General features: G+C 36.5%; 1 protein-coding gene across 5 annotated transcripts in view; it reads right to left on the minus strand.

The window, feature by feature from the left end:
* Nucleotides 1–1,334: 1,334 nt before the first annotated feature.
* LOC137498532 (uncharacterized) overlaps nucleotides 1,335–18,355 on the minus strand; it is a 33,562-nt gene continuing 16,541 nt past the window's right edge. For all 5 annotated transcript variants that reach the window (XM_068226170.1, XM_068226171.1, XM_068226172.1 and 2 more), the window contains exon 2: nucleotides 1,335–2,265. In XM_068226170.1, the coding sequence (XP_068082271.1) occupies nucleotides 1,489–2,202 (714 nt within the window). In that variant the 5' untranslated portion in view covers nucleotides 2,203–2,265 and the 3' untranslated portion in view covers nucleotides 1,335–1,488. The remainder of the gene's footprint in view (nucleotides 2,266–18,355) is intronic.

Here is an 18,355-nt window from a genome sequence, read left to right on the forward strand (position 1 = left end):
TTACAATGCGTATCTGTGGGTACAGTGAAAACTATATCTACCATTTCTACAGATGATAGGAAAGTATTAAAAGGTGTGAAAAACATGAAAAAAAAAACAAATATGAAAACATTTTCTGCTAAGAATTATAAAACAACAAGCACACTGAAAGGTGAGAAAAACACCAAACAACAAATATAAAAACCTGTGCATGGAGGCCAATAAAAATATCAAAGTATTGTTGCAGATCACACTCTTTCTGAAACAAATGTCAGTAGAAGCCATTTATTTTGGAGCAGTGGGTTATTAAACATTTCTGGTCACACTCTTAGAAAATGAATTGAAGGTTACACTCAACCATATGCGACCGGGAGAAATGACTTTGGCCACCATTTTGAATAAACTTCGACCAACTCAACTGACCGAGTCAAAACTCGAAGGTGCAAGTTCCAACATTCGAAACCTCTGCACGCCTTAAGATGCGGACGCCAGTCTACTTTCTGACAGGTTTTAATTTGGTCTTCATCAGTGAGGAATTTCACAACTTTTTCCATATCTATAACTAGACTATCATAAGACAAATATGCACCACACTAGTCAATTTCACACGATTATGTTCCTAATGCAGATATAGGCTACTATATCACGCAACAAATATTCGCTACACTTCACTGTACCACTCAACACAAGATAAATTTCTAAATTCTGAATGGAGTGCAAAATACAAGCACAAATAGGCTCACTGTGTTATTCAGCAATCTTGCTACAATCCAGCAAGCAAAACTGAACATTCCTGAAGCTAACGGCTTGCTCCCCAATGGTGCAACTTATCCTGTGAAGTTCAGGAGTTTAAGGCCTTTTTCCGTAATCATGCAACTGTAGCGACGGCTCTTACCCAAGTTGGAAATCAATCACGTTTCTTTCGCAATGGATGACAAATAACATTTTGAGGGCTAGTAAAAATGTGATCGTATTAAGCGGTAATAGCAAAAATTTGTGATGCGATAAGTGAGGTATTTTTATATACATTTAATATGATGAGAATCGGACTTTGAGTTTACGATGTGCTAAGTGGGAAAATGTGATAATGATGAACACGCTAACGAGGTTTCACTGTACATGAGATACCCATTCTTATTCTATAGCAACTGGTATCGCAACTCACAGTACCACTTACTAGGCCACTCTGCCATTATCCGTGGTTCATGAACTAGGAATTGACTACAGAAACCTACACCGCAAACCACTAGTAATGATATTCAAAATAAAAGAGCATGAGAAATTCTTAAACCTAATTATACCAGTATGGGTTTGCACACTACAGGAAGGATAATTAGGACAAAAAGACTAAGCAGTTAAAACATAAATGGTTAAGTAATGGTTTTATTTTTGTACCTTTTTACAACTCAAACTACCAATTATGGCTCAAAAACAAATCAACATGATAAGCAAGCATCAAATATCTCTCTACTGCCATGATTTATGACTATACAGACACTATAAAATATTTTACTTTTCTTGCAGCATGGAATGTAAATCAGCAGGCTTTCTAAAGTAATGCTCCAAAAGAATACTGTTTTTATCTTTGATCTTAAACCAGCACATTCCCCATGGCATTACTCCTGAAGGAGGAAGTCTTATTACATTTCCTGCTTTAAATTCTACTTGTCTGGTCTTAAAAGGGATATAACCTACATAAACAGCTATAAATGAATTCATTTTATTTTTGTAGATTCTTATTGGATATTTGAGTGCAAATATTTGCAGTGACACATTTGCAATCACAAACACAGCTATTAACATTAATATTTGTTCATTAGTCTGTATTATACTCACATCGTTTATAATAACATGTCTATCACCACTTTCACCATGAATATACTCAAAGGCACCTAGAGCAATAAATAATGATGAAAGCACAGAAGAAAATCCTTGTGCTGCTATCACGTATGAATTCATTGGAGCTCTATAAATAAGTTCATAATCAGTTGGAATACCATCCTTTACTTTAAGTTTGTCTTCTGTACTTCTTGAGGTGCTTGTTACAGTTGTCCTGCTTTTAATTTGAAGGGGAACTGAATATGGTGGTAAAAGTTTCACTTTTGATATACATGCTGGATAAGCAGAGATACTGCTCAGGTTTGTAGAATTTAACATATACACTGATTTGGTCACACTTGATTGCCATTTGACTATGGACCCTATACATTTCAAAGCATTCATGACTATTGTTTTGTGCAAGTCAGCTGTAGAAACTCATGAAGAGAAGCCAAACGTGTTACAGATCTGAAAAAAAAAAAAAAAAATCAAGTTGAATAGAATTCCTCTTATGATATTGATTAAAATGTCTTCAAGAGATATAGGTGAAAGTCAACACTAATGTTATATTCATTTCTGGTATTTTGTTTTTGTTTTATGAAGGCTGAATTTTTGCAACCCCTGATCATGCATGTAAGTAAATAATAGATATTCGGGAGCCAGGTCTGTGCGTCGTGCAATGCGCCACATCCCCTCCACAGCTTCTGTCAGCTTCAATGTCCCAGTAGTAGCCAAGCTACTGGCAATTGAACATGGCCACTAAGATTGATACTCCCGTGAAGTATGAGTTGCGAAGTGTGATACGTTTTCTGCAAGCAGAAAGATGTAGCACTGCCTAAATCCACCGCAGAATGATTTGGGTAGTGTATGGTGAAAAATGTATAAGTGATGGTAGTGTATGGGAATGGTGTCAGAAATTTAAAGAAGGGTGAATAGATATCAGTGTTCTCCCTAGAACCTTTTTAATGGGTGGACCGCCCTGCCGTTTTAACAGACTACCCAGCTAACATAACCTAGACATGTGCTAGTTCCATAATATCCGAGTTGTTCAGTGTTCCAAATTTAAATTTAAATACTGTAAAACTGTTTATTTAAATGACAAATCTTCATTATTGTCCAAATAATTGCATCAATTACATCAGAGTTTAAATGTTTAGCTTGATTGCCACATAGTGTCGTGCGCAAGCGGTGTCTGGATTAGCGCGGAATCGCATGCGATGATGTCACAAACCCGTATGGCACTCCACAGCAACAAAATGGTAAGCTCCCGTGTTACATGATAATGAATGAACAGTAGAACACTAGAAGTTCAAAATACTCTGTTATGTCTTGTTCGTGATAACACTAAAATAGTTCAATTTTGCAGTTAATGTTTACCTGTCCAATATTATTAATGCTCTGAGGGGAATAAACTGAAATTTTATCATATCCATTTTTTATGCCCTATTTCCCGCCCGGCTACTCATTCCCGACACCCGGCTGACGAAAATTTCTGGGGAGACTGGACATCCATGACGAAGGTGGGCAAGGACACAAGTCTGTTGCTACCATACCCATGGTTTATCTGCAACAAACGTAGGTTGACGATCAGTGAACTTTCTACAGCAATTCCAGACATTTCAAGGTCTTCTCTGTACACAATTGTGACTCAACACTTAGGATACCGGAAACTTTGCTCACGTTGGGTTCCAAGAATGTTGACTGATGATCACAAAACTCAGCGAATGGCGTCAGCCGTGATGTTGCTCACGCATTATCATAGTGTCTATCAATACTGGCGATGAAACATGGGTCCTGTATGACACTCCAGAAATCAAAGAGCAGACTAAGCAGTGGATGCATTCTTCTTCTCCAAACAAGCCAAAAAAGTTTAAACTGAAACTGAACAACAGGGAAACAATGGCTACCATTTTTGGGACCATAAAGGTGTCTTGTTGGTGGACTTTATGAAGCAGGGGACAACAATAACAAAGGAAGTTTATTGTGAAACTTTATGCTGCCTCCACAGAGCGATTGAAAACAAACTAAGAGGCATGCTCTCAACCAGCGTGGTTTAGATCCATGACAATGCTTGACTGCACTGTGCAAAATGATGAAAGACCTTCTCAAACAATTCAAATAGGAAGTTTTTGACCATCCACCGTGTAGTCCAGACCTTGAACCTAGTGATTTTCACCTCTTTCGAGAATTGGAGGCATGGTTGGGCGGACAACGCTTTGCCACCAACAAAGAACTTCAGGAGGCTGTCCAGACGCACCTGTCCTCACTGGCGGCAGACTTCTTTGCAGAGGGCATAGGAAAACTGGTGTCACGATACAACAAATGCCTAAATCGTTTTGGCAACTATGTAGAAAAATAAGTACGAAACTACTGAACTTTTTAGTAATAAAATAATTTTGTTGTGTCAATGTGCCTTTGTTTTATAGCTCATCGGATGTTTAAAAAAAAAAAAGGCAGCCCTTATATTAAGATACCTCCCAAGTCTTCAAACAATGCACTAAGGAGTCATCCAGAACCGGAGCTTGCCTCGTTTATTTTTTTGACCTAGTGACATTGTTGATAAACTTAACCATAATAAGTATTTGTATTTGTTCCTGTACTGACTTGTCTAAAAAGCTATTTAAAATAGTATGTACTTGGCCCACATTTTTATAATTGGAAAATTATTTATAAACGTTTCAGGAACATAGTACATTCCCTTCAACAGTGAAGTCCAATCAATGAATAAACACAATATAACACTTTCTTTTGTTTAGCCCAAAATTTAAAGATTATATCATAATATACTATATCAATTAATAAACGAACATCAGTGATATATTATGAAAATTATCATTACATGAAATTGTAATATATTTAAATGATGTTGAATGAGAATACCTAAATAAATTTAAGATCCTCAAGTTTTATCTTTTTCTTCTTTTTTCTTTTCTTCCCTAAATGGTTAAACACTAGTTTATAAAATGGATTCTCATCTGTAGTTCTTTCATTCAAACTTGATTCAATGTGGTTTCCTTGAGCAAGATAAATTTCTAAACTCTAAAGCATTCATGAATTTTCCCTTTTTGGCCGAATGCATTAATTCGATGTCATTAGAAATGTCTGTAAATTTATGATTTTTTTCAACCGTATGCACCCCCATTACCAAGTATCAAAAGGAGAAAAAGAAATTTTCAGATCTAACTTTTTTAAATAGGTATTCGTATCAACTGGCTAAAATTTTCAAAAAAAAAAAAAAAAGGAATTACAAAACTGATAATAATACTAATAAGATAATTTTCAATTCAGATAAAATTGAGAATAAATGTATATTTAATGTCAGGAATTTACAAATTGACATGCCAAACATGTAGGTAGCGATACATAGGACAGTCTGGAAGAAGTTTGGCTATAAGGTACAAAGAACATGTTAATGCAGTCAAACATACAAGATCATATGGTTGAAAAGAATCACAGGTTTACAGACATTTCTAATGACATGGAGTTAATACATTCAGCCAAAAGGAGAAAATTCATTAATGTTTTAAAAAGTTTAGAAATTTATCTTGCTAAAAAAAATCACTTTGAATAAAGTTTGAATGAAAGAAGTAGGCTACAGATGATAACCTATTGTATAAACTAGCGTTTAATCATTTAAAGAAAAAAAGAAAAAGATAAAACTTGAAGATCTTAAATTTATTTATTCAACATCATCTAAATATTAAAATTATAAGTAATGATAATTTTCATAATATATCACTAATATTTGTTTATTCATCGATATGGTAAAGTACGAGGTGGTATCAAATATAAACAGGATTTTATTTTTTATTTTAATTTATTGAAAAACACAAGACAATTACAATTTACTTTTCCACATAGTTTCCTGCTGGGAAATGCATTTGTCCCAGAGTATGGGCAGCTTTTTGATGCCCTAATCGTAAAAAGAACAGGGTCGTGTCACCAGCCAGTTGTGCACAAAGTCTTCCACACTCTCATCATCTTCAGATCATTGCCCTCCTAGAGCTTCATTAAGCGGTCCGAACAAATGGAAATCACAGGGCGATGAGTCCAAGCTGTAAGGAGGATCATCAAGTGTAGTCCAGTGCATTTCCTGTAGTTTGAAGACAAACAGAGCTGCAGTATGGGGCCGCACATTGTCGTGGAGGAGGATGACCTGTCGAATCAGTTGGGCTTGTCTTTTGCGGCGATATGCAACCCTCACATTGTTCAACAGCTTGCAGTAGTAAGCAGCATTGATTGTGCGTCACTCATGCAAAAAATCGATCAGCAAAATGCCTCGCCGATTGAAAAAATGGTTGCAAGAACCTTGCCAGCTGACAGTCGAGTCTTGGCTTTCACCGGTGCTGCCTCCCCTTTCCTCCGCCACTGCTTACTGGCTTGTTTGGATTCGAGAGTGTAGTGGTGGACCCATGTTTCGTCGCAAGTGATAATCCAACTCTTCCGCAAACCTTGCTGTAAGCCTCTGACAGATCTCCAAACATCTCAAGTCCAGATTTTCGGTCAAAAGGCAAGGGACCCATCCGGAACACACCTTACAGAACTGTAGGTCTTTTTGCGATGATTGTTTGACAGCTCCGATAACTTTTTCTGACTTGTTCTGCAATTTCTGATACTCTCGCCCGTCGATCGTCGCCAATGATGTCTTAATGATATAGATGTTGATTCCCATAGGGAATCTGAAATATTTGTCCCGAATGAGTACATTTATAATACCAGTATAAATGGTCCGTTATTGGACATTATAAATTTTCCAGCTAACTCATTCCAACCAGGAAATATCTAACAGCATGCTCTCCCCACTCCTAACGGTCCACCTAAGCATAGCAGAAGTGCAGGGCCAGTCCTACCAACTGTTGATGTTCAGGAACAAAAATCCTGTTTATATTTGATCGACCTTTGTATGATATAACGCTTCTTTAAATTTTGGGATAAACAAAGGAGAGTATTATATTGTTGTTATTTTTTGATTGGAGTTCACGGATGAAGGGAATGTACTATGTTCCTGAAGCATGTATGAATAAATAATTTTCAATCATAAAAGTGTACTGACATGGTGGACCATGTACATACTATTTTAAATAGTTTTTAATAGCTTTAGTGACATTGGTTGCATGTTTACCTTCTTAAATCATTACTGAGACATTTTCTGATGCTAAAGACATGGTACCTAAGTCACCTACTACTAAGCCAATTGATATGGTAAAAATTGAATACTGTACATTACAGGGTTTCTATAAACTTGGTCAGAAGAAATTATCAAATACACCAAGGAAGCTGTTAGACTAGAAACTCCATTTAGATGAAGAAGCAAAGCAAGAAATAGGAAACTGGTGATAGTGATTATTGTTTTAAGAGGAAATACAAATGGGCAACCCTTGCTCCAAGGGGCCCCTAGAAGTTGTCCCTTTTAGTCATCTCTTACAACAGATAGGAGATGCCATGGATGTATTCTATGTCTCCACCCACAGAGATTTTCATCTGTGCTTGTAATATTCAAGCATCTAGTTTTCCTTTCCTTTGATTTTCCTACATGCAGCATTGACCTTCCCTACAACCATTAGTTACCTGTACTCTCATTTTCCCAGTTTATTTTTCATGATCTTGTAATTTTGCCTCTTATCAATAAGGTCAATTTTCTCATGAGTTATCCACAGATTCCTAGTCTAAATGATCTCATTCCTCACAGTGGTTCACTCTTCTTCTATTACATCTCTTTCACCTTCTTCGCTTAGTCCTCGTGCCACAAATTCCTCAAAACATGCAATTATTTATTTTTTCTTCAACCTTTTCTATGTTCCATCTCTTTGCTTTCCCTTCTCTTTTCAATTTCATCAATTTAAGCATTTCATGACCATCAAGTTGTAGTTGGAATTCACATTTGCTCTTAGGAATGTCTGAAACAATCCAGCGTCAGGTTTCTAAATCTTGCCCAATCATAATGAAGTTTACATGATATCTTCCAGTACCTCCAGGTTGTGTGGTATTAGCAAAGGACTATATTATGATCAGAGCAGAATTCTCCATCTTCTTCTTTCACTCCTTTGTTCCAGTCCATGTTATCCTATTGTATTACCTTCCTTTCCTTGGCTTCAGCTACAGGGTGGCCAGAAAGTCTCTTTACACTGAATTTAAAATTATGTGGTTATGTATAGCTTACTTCCTATGGATTCAAAATATTTGTGTAAGTTCCCCCATGTTTGTAGTATAGCCTTACATACCTCCATATCCAGATGTTCATCCACAACAGCGTATGGGAGTGACATTCAAATGCTGCACGAACAACTTCCATTTGTATAATGGAGTTTTCATACCTCTGATTTCATAAGACCCAAGAATGCAAGTTAGATATAGTGAGATCAGGCAATGGAGGCAGAAATTGTTCTGACCCATGTCCTATCCAGTGGGAAAATTTCATCCAAGCGTCTATGACTATTCAAAGCGAAGTGCACTGGTGCACTGTCCTCTTGAAACCAAATAGTGTGGGTCACTCTTCTTGCTATCAGTCCTGGTATCAACCACTTGTTGATTATTTACAAATAACAGTGCTGATATTAAAGAAAAAGAGAAACAAGCAGGTGTTTTACTGCCATCCCTACCCAAACCATAACATGAGGTAGACTATTCTACCATCAAAAAAAAAAAAAAAAGGTAAAGATTGTCTCTGCCCAGAAACAGAGATTACAATTATGAAAGCTGTGATAAAATGCACAATTTTCAGAGTACATGATGATATTCTTGCCATTTGCACTTGGAAAGTATTCAAGTATTAAGGAAATGCATGCACACATTGATCCAGGTCAATAATCTGTTAACATATTATCTATGGCTGGGCGACATAACTTAAATTTCAAGTTCCTCTGCTTGTGGCCTTGCGCCATTGATTTTGGAATGTCTAACACCGGAGATATTTTGTGTGTTGATTTCATTGGTGATTGTTGAATCAATGCCTCGACAGCGGCACAAATCTCGGACCGAGCATTCAGCACCCCTGCTAATTGGCTCATCTCTTGTTGCAAAAGCCTACTCCCAAACTGACCATATGTTGATGGCTTGCAAAGATGCACTACAATGTCATTTTTGAGGTCCTGCATTATTTTTCTGGTGACTGGACATTCATGGACCCACACACTACCACCAAACCCTCTTCCACTCTAAATACACTTGTGTCCACTATTGTGTTACTATCCTGATTGTGCGGCATTGCTGTGCATTTCTGCTATCACCACTAGAACTGCATCTGCAAGAATGAAAATATGACTGCCCATTCGATTACTGCATTCATATTATGTATTCTATTGCCAAGTACAGTGTGAAGGGACATTTTGGCCACCCTATATATTCCAGTCTTAACTCTAATCAGAAGGGATAAAAGCAAGAGATATTTCCATTCAACAATGAAAGGTGGTGGTGGTGTCTAACACCAGAGGTGTTGATTTCATTGGTGATCATTGAATCCGTGCCTCCACAGTGACACAAATCTTGGATTGAGCATTCAGCCCACTGCTGCTTGGCTCATCTCTTGTTGCAAAAGCCTTCTCCCAATCCGGAGAGGAATAACAAGTGGGCAACCATTCTCTCTTAATACTAATCAGAGGAAAATGGAAGAGGTGATGATTATCATTTCAAGAGGAAAACTGGGGAAACAACCTCTCTTAACACTAATTCGAAGAGAAGTTACAAGAGTTTTGACCCTTCAAAGAATCTATAAGGTTCTTCAGTTTGTCAAAACTAATTCAAAAAAAAATATATATATATATAAAATTTAGAAGGTACCATTAATTAAAAATAAAGAAATAATCAAATCACACTTTTAATAATATTATTATTACACAGTGAAACCCCTTCCTATGGACACCTCTAAGATGCAGATACTCCCATGATGCGAACAGAAATCTATGTCCTGATATAAATTCTTAACCAACCTAAAATGCTTAATAAGAGGGTCACACAAGACAAGAAATTGTACAGAAAAACTAAAGTTGATGAATTTGGGACTTACCTTAAATCACAGTTCAGTTATTGGATAAGTGAAGGGAGTAATGTGGATACACTTTGGGCTAAATTCAAAGAAATCATTTGGGAAGGAGAGAAGAGATTTGTACCTGTTAAGAAGGGTAAAATGACCTCAGACCCTGTTTATTATACAAATAAGAAAATTAAAAAGAAAAAGAAAATGTAGAATAGTAAACAGGAAAATCAAAGAAGGTAGGGAGAGTAGAGAAAGTAGAAAACAGCTAATGAGGGAACTGAATAGAGTGAAAAAGGAAGCAAAAGAGAATTATATGAATAGCATACTTCAAGAGGGTAATGACCACAAAGGGAAATGGAAAAAGCTGTATTCATATATCAGGAATCAAAAAGGAAAAGGAATCCAAATTCCTACAATGGTGAGAGAAGGGGGTGAACACTATTTAACAGATACTGAGAAAGCAAACCTCTTTAGTAGGGAATTTAGAGATTCAGTAGATGATTGTCAGGAGTTGGAAACCAAAACAGAAGTTACAGAGGGACAGACACAGAGGGAAACAAGAAGCTTCTCGTTCACAAATAAAGATATTTTCAGAGAAATCCAACTGCTTCAGCAAGGAAAAGCAGCAGGAAGTGATCAAATTACTGGGGAGGTGATAAAGACAATGGGGTGGTACATAGTGCCTTATTTAAGATTTCTCTTTGACTATGTCATAAATAATAGTGTAATACCAAAGGAATGGAAGGAATCTATAATAATACCAATTTATAAAGGAAAGGGTGATAAAAGGAAACCAGAGAACTACAGACCAATCAGCCCGACCAGTATAGTTTGTAAAATACTGGAGAGTTTAATATCAAAGTACATCAGAGGGATATGTGATGATAAAAATTGGTTCATGAGGAGCCAGTATGGATTTAGACAGAAATTTTCTTGTGAGGCACAACTGGTGGGATTTCAGCAGGACATATCAGATCAGTTGGATTCAGGAGGCCAGTTAGATTGCATAGCCATAGATCTTTCCAAAGTCTTTGATAGAGTGGAACATGGAATATTATTAAAGAAATTGGAGGGAATAGGGTTGGACATAAGGGTTACACGTTGGGTAAAAACATTTCTAAATTCAAGGGTTCAGAAAGTCAAAGTAGGAATTAACGTATCGCAGGAAGAGAAAGTTTGGAAGGGAATTGCACAGGGTAGTATAATCAGTCCGTTACTTCTCTTAATATACGTAAATGATTTAGGGAACAATATAACATCAAAAATAAGATTGTATGCAGATGACATAATTGTTTATTGGGAAATAAATACCATTGAGGATTGTTCAGAATTACAAAGGGACCTTGAGAGTATCCAACAATGGGTTGAAGAGAATAACATGAAGGTTAATGGAGGCAAATCAACTGTTACAACATTTACAAACAGGAGTTTTAAAACTGAATTTGAATATACTTTGGATGGGATAGTTATCCCAAAAGATGGCAAGGGCAAATACTTAGGTGTAAGATTTGAAAGTAATTTGCACTGGAAGGGTCATGTGGATGACATTGTTGGGAAAGCATACAGATCGTTACATGTCATAATGAGGCTACTTAAAGGATGCAACAAAGAATTAAAAGAGAAAAGTTACTTAAGTATGGTTCGTCCATTATTGGAATATGCAAACAGTGTGTGGGATCCTCACCAAGAATACCTAATAAAAGAAATAGATAATGTGCAGAGGAAAGCAGCAAGATTTGTAACAGGGGATTTCAGGAGAAAGAGTAGTGTGTCAGAAATGTTAAAGAAACTAGGGTGGGAAACTTTAAGTAAGAGAAGGGAGAAAACTAGACTTATAGGTATATATAGAGCCTATACAGGAGAAGCAGCATGGGGAAATATCCGTGAGAGGCTTCAGTTGGAAAATAATTATATCGGCAGGACTGACCACAAATATAAAATTAGAAGGAATTTTAGCAGAAGCGATTGGGGTAAATTTTCTTTCATTGGGAAGGGTGTGAAGGAGTGGAACAGTTTACCAGGGGTAGTGTTTGATCCTTTTCCAAAATCTGTACAGATATTCAAGAAGAGAATAAACAGCAACAGAGAAAATAAATGAAATGTTAGAGGGCATTCGACCAGTGCAGGTTAATGTAAATAAAAAATGTGTGTGAATAAATTAATTCCATCCCCTGGTCTAAGGAGTTTGGACAGCCAAAGTAGGGGACTGCCTGTAGGGGTGAGGTACAGTGGGGACTTCGAGGGCCCTGGGACCGCTACGGTAGCTGTGAAGGCCCTTCAGGAACTCTGAAAAGTGGTGGTAAAAGGGGCTCTGGTTAAGACGCAGCAGGTCGTTATGCTACTTAGGTTTCAGAATGGGTAAAGAAAAGAAAAAGTAAATAAATGCAATGTAAATTTTAATCTTATACCAGTTGTACAGTATCATTTGAAGTAATTCCACATACTGTATATCAGATGACTATATTTGTATGTAGTACAGGAGATATTATAAGTAGAATTTTGTAAACAATGTAAATTTATTAAGGATGAACTGTGTGTTTAATAGAAAAAATTGTTTGCGTAAATTATATAATATTGTATTATAGGAAAATTTTATTCTCTTGTTAATTTAATATTTAGTGCTTGACAATAATGTATTTTAGTGTACCATTTGCCACCGAGGTAAACACCTCATTTGCAAATAAAGAGATTTTGATTTGATTTGATTTGATTTGGAATATACCATTAGTAGGATACCTAAAAAGGAAATATTAGTCATCCAAGGGGATTTTAACATGAGGATAGGTAAGACTATAGATGATAGACACAGGAGACCTATGGTTGGACTGTACGGTCTGGGGGTGAGAAATGAACGCGGAGAATGTTTATTAGAATTTTGTGTAAATAACAAGGCATCTATCTGTAACACCCTCTTCCAACATCATCCAAGGTATCGCTACACATGGATTTCTCCTGGGGATAAGGTTAGGAATCGAACTGATCTAATTTTGGTGAGGCAACGTTGGCAGCAATCTGGATTGTAAAACCTACCCTGGAGCAGACTGTGGTAGTGATCATATACTGCTATCTATGAAAATGAGGATAAAATTGAAATCATTGAAGAAGGTGAGAGTAAAACAGGTATGTATTACTGACAAACATATTCTCCATGAGTTTGGTGAAAGAATAAAAACAAAATTCCAGCAAGTAGAGGAGGAAAGAGCTTCTTTTCAAACATGGGACAAGATGAAGGAAATCATCAATTCGTCTCTTCCCGAACAAGTTCCTAAGACCCCTGAAGCAAAACATCCCTGGATTTCAACATCTACACTACTATTGATTGAAGAAAGGAGCATATTGAGAAATCTGGCATGCAAACTGTGGAAGATGAGGAAACATATAAAGAACTTTACCGAAAAATACAGCGTAATTGTAGAATTGAGAAGACACAGTATCTTACCAATATCTGTGATGAAATAGACCACCATCACAAGCTAAATGAAACACGTGACCTTTACAAGAAGATAAATAACATCACCCAAGAGTTCAAACCACGTACATGGGTGATTGAAGACGCATAGGGAAATGTAATTGGTGACAAGAAAGAAGCAATATCCAGGTGAAAACAACAGTGCGGAACCTTATACTGCAAAGGTAATAGCATAAGAGAAGAGAACAATTGCATGGAATGTGACATAGAGCCTGCTATCCTATTTATTAAAATTGAGAATGCTATCAAACATTTGAAAAACAACAAAGCCCCAGGCATATGATGTTACTGGAGAAATGTTGAAAGTAATGGGAGAAGAAGGCCTCCATGCTTTACATTCAATATGTAGTAAAGTGTGGAAAACTGGAGAATGGCCTGAAGACTGGACTACATCTGTTCTCATCCCCCTTCACAAAAGAGGGTCAGTTAGGTACTGTTCTAATTACCACACCATAGCATTAATATCACACGCTAGCAAAGTCCTGCTGTACATAATAAATCGACTAAAATCTTTCTTGCAATTTCAGACTTCTGTTGAACAAGCAGGTTTTGTGGCAGGTAAAGGTACACGAGAGTCAATAACAAACATGAGGCAGATAATTGAAAAATGTCCCACGAGTACTGTGTCCCCGCCTATATTTGTTTCTTCAATTATAAAAAGGCCTTCGACTGTGTCAAGTGCTCAATGAATGTGGAGTTACACTCCTTTCTGTCCTTTAACTTTTCCTGCTCCATTACTTCCGCCACATCTAATCCAGCTTCAAATCCTTCCAAATCTGATCCATCCACCTTCTTCTCGGTCTTCCAACTGGTCTCCTTCCCTTAACATCCCTTCCTGCTACCTGTTCCTTCCCCATTCTTTTACATGTCTGAACCATCTCAGTCTTGCTTTCTGTATCTTCTGTACTAACGGTTCTATATTTAGCTCTTCTCTGATTTTAATATTTTAAATGATATCTCTTCTTGTCTTTTTAACAAATGTTCTTAAAAATTTCATTTCTACTGCTTCGATCTTACTATTTTGTCTCTTATTAGTTACCAGTGTTTCTGGTCCGTATGTTACAACTGGTATGAAATACTGTTTATATAATGTTAATTTCGTTCTCTTGGGGACTTTGTCACCCCATAAAAGCTCTCTGACTTGATGATAAAACGTTGTACATTTACTTAGTCTGTTATTAATTTCAGGGTTGATTTCATTACTTCCATTAATAATGCTACCCAGATATGTAAACTGTTCTACATTCTCTAACCATTCTCCGTCTATGTTCACTTGGCTTCTCTTTTTCTCTTTTCCACGGTGCATGACTACAGTTTTCTTTTTACTAATTACCATTCCAAACTCCTTCAGATTTTCATTCCAAATGTCCAGTCTCCTTTGTACATCCTTTTCTCCCTTTCCCCAACTATGTTCACTTGGCTTCTCTTTTTTTCTTTTCCACAGTGCATGACTACAGTTTTCTTTTTACTAATTACCATTTCAAACTCCTTCAGATTTTCATTCCAAATGTCCACTCTCTTTTGTATATCCTTTTCTCCCCAAATCACCACATCATTTGCAAATACCAAAGCATTCACTTCATCACTACTAATACTCTGTTTTACGATTTCATCCTTCAATATAATAAACAATAATGGCGACAGTGCACTTCCTTGCTTGAGACCTTTTTTGTATAAAATGTTTCAGTCACCACTTGCTTTTACTCTCATGATACAACATTTTTATCTTGTTAATTAACGATTTTGGTACATTCCTTTTTAGTAGGCATTCCCATACATTTTTTTCTCTTAACTGTATCATAAGCTTTTTCCAAAAACAAAAATACAAAGATGAATTCCTTGTTCCTTTCCAGATGTTTTTCCATTATCGTTTACACTGTAAATATCAAGTCTATTGTTGATATGGTCTAAAGCCATATTGTTCTTCCTTTAACTGTGTTTCTATTATAACCCTCAGTCTGCTGTCTATGACTTTCTCCATTATTTTTAACCCAGGTTATAATAGGGTTATACCTCTATAATTTTCACATTTCTTCCTATTTCCTTTTTTGAACAGTGGTACAATGCTTCCTTGTTGCCATTCTTCAGGTATCGTTTCATCCTTCCATATGGCATTGAGGGCTCTGTATAGCCACTGTAGTACAATGCTTCCTGCTGCCTTAATCATATCAGCATTGAATTCGTCTTTTCCACTTGCTTTACCTTTGGTCATTGCTTTTGCTGCTCTTTCAAGTTCCAACCGTTATTGGGTTCTCTTCTTTTTCTCCATTATTTCCATTTTTTATCTCCTTCTTCCTCAGAACAGTCATCCTCATTATAAAGTTTTTCAAAATACTTTACCATCACTTTCTGAAGATCCTTTTCGTCATGTACTACGGATCTATCTTCTCTCTCTAATGCCTTGATTTTTTCATTTTCAATTTTATTACTCTGTATAATAGTTGCTGATTTCCTCGACTATCTTGCTCCATTTTGTTGGTAAACTCTCCCCAACATTTCTCCTTTTCTTCCTTGATACTCCTCTTTAGTTGTAGTGAATCTTTCTATCTTATTCTCATCCCTCTGATGTGTTTTTGCTTTTCCTTATTCATTTCTTTCTTCACCTTGTTCCTTTTTTTATTTCTTTTCTTATTTTGTCTGTCCACCACCATGTCTCCTTTCCCTTAACATTTGCTTTTTTCCCCGCATACCTCAGTTGCTGCTTCCACAAATGTCTGTCTTAAATTGTCTCACTCTTCTTCTCCTCTTTGTATTTCTGTGTTAGGCAAACTTCCTTTTTATACAATCTTGGAATGCCGTTCTTTTATCCTCCTCCTCCAATTCCCAAATCCTGATCTTTGGTTTCTTCTTCAATACAATTTTAGGGATTTTTACTTGTTTTAATTCCACAATTAGTAATCTATGATCACCTTCCATACTTTCACTGGGGATTATCTTCGTATTCATGACGTATCTTCCCCATTTTCGGCCTGTTATTATAAAATCGATGAATGCAATAATCTTCGAAACCATCAGAGATGAAATGCTGGAATAAATGTACCATCTCCCGTCTTGGACTGCCCCAACTTGTCCTTCCAATAATCTAATTTTATGCTGCTCTTTAGGTTCTCGTACATGTGTTTTATTTGCTCACCGTGTGGTCACATTTAAGTGACTATTGAATTCATTTACTAACTCATTGCATGCCTTTTTCTTTCCATTTAGGGATGTGCCATCTGTCTTTGTACATTCTATAATCCTCCTACATATTTTTGAAAGGAAATTGACAATTTTTTTCTCCAGTGAAGTAAAATTACTACCCCGAAAAATTTTCTCCTTCACCCATTTTATTTATTTCAAAAGTCATCTGAGCCAAAGCTCATAATGGTGAAGTACAATTAATTACAATTAATTACATTTAGCAACAGAGATGAAATTTGATGACATCAGTTTCTAGGACAAAGATATAATATATTGTACAATGAATTCCAATATTAAAACAACATATAGAAACCAAATATGAGCAACAGTAGTATCTCTTCCAGTGAATAAGCTGATAAGTCATAAAAAGAACTTATCTTGTTAAACACATAATCAGATATCTCAAAATGTAGATATATGCTTATACTCATTCTCTGCATGAGACAAGGAGAAGGGTCAGTATTTACCTGTTTATGCATGAATGTGGAGGATGTATAGGAAAATAATCTGGTGTAGATATCTCATTTTTGCTAACGTAACATCAGCTTATTCACCAAGGTCAGAGATATAATTATACTAAAAAGGATTCTATAGGCTAGACATTTTGTCCTTTAGATAGTCAACAAGCTTGGTTTTATAGATTGGCAATTTAGTAGCTTCTCGAACATACTTAGGAAGGCTATTGAAAAACTTTACAGAGTAATGCCACAAAGAATTAGTGCCATACTTAGTAGATTTGATGATTTACAGTGAATTTTGGTAGACCCTCTTATACTGTATGAATGTATATCAGAATTCAAGTTGCATGGAGTGTTTGGAATGAGCTTGTCCATTTTTCAATTTACGCACCATAATAGCTGAAGTATTTTTACAAAGACTGTCTAGTGATGGCACATTACAATACTGGTATGGTTCAATCATTCACTACTGATCTGCATTTAGGGCAGTTGCCTGGGTGGCAGATTCCCTATCTGTTGTTTTCCTAGCCTTTTCTTAAATGATTTCAAAGAAATTGGAAATTGGAAATTTATTGAACATCTCCCTTGGCAAGTTATTCCAATCCCTAACTCCCCTTCCTATAAACAAATATTTGCCCCAATTTGTCCTCTTGAATTCTGCTGGTGCTAAGGTGGGTAAGTTGAAGAGTATTTTCATTGTTCTTTTCTGCAACATGCCCAGATAATGGATCATGAACCGGTAATTGAGACGGCTTTCAATCAGAGTATGATAAATACTTTTCAACAGTCCACAAGAAACTTTGTATTTTTGTTTTTGTTTTGCTTGTGGCTTTACGTCGCACCGACACAGATAGGCCTTATGCGACGATGGGATAGGAAAGGCCTAGGAGTTGGAAGCGGCCATGGCCTTAATTAAGGTAAAGTCCCAGCATTTTCCTGGTGTGAAAATGGGAAACCAGGGAAAACTATCTTCAGGGCTGCTGACAGTGGGATTCGAACCCACTATCTCCCGGATGCAAGCTCACAGCAGCGCGCCCCTGAACTTTGTATTTTAATCGGCTGAGTACACCAATAGCAGGAGTTATTCTATCACAAAACATTATGATGTGATTCTCCCATGTTAGTGACTCATCTATGCTAAGTCCTAGAAATTTGGTTGCTTGAACTCGAGGTATCATCTGGTCATAGAAACTTAACTTGATGCTCAGAGGAGATGTACAAAATTGTTTGTTAAATATGATATACCGTAGTTGGTTCTAGTATGATCAATTCTTTGTCAGTTGATAGTAAGCCAAGTCTGAATTAAAAAATATGTTATGTTGCACCTTTTCTTCAAGATTATAAATACAGTTCCCTGTGTAAAACATATTTGTGTCATCAGCAAATGATGACAGCCTGGCAAACAGCGGTAGTTTCCCGATATCATCGACAAATATACCTAGGTAAGAAATAATATTGGTCCCAAAACAGAGCCTCGAG

The sequence above is a fragment of the Anabrus simplex genome, chromosome 1 (genome assembly GCF_040414725.1).
Source record: "Anabrus simplex isolate iqAnaSimp1 chromosome 1, ASM4041472v1, whole genome shotgun sequence".
Lineage (NCBI taxonomy): Eukaryota > Metazoa > Arthropoda > Insecta > Orthoptera > Tettigoniidae > Anabrus > Anabrus simplex.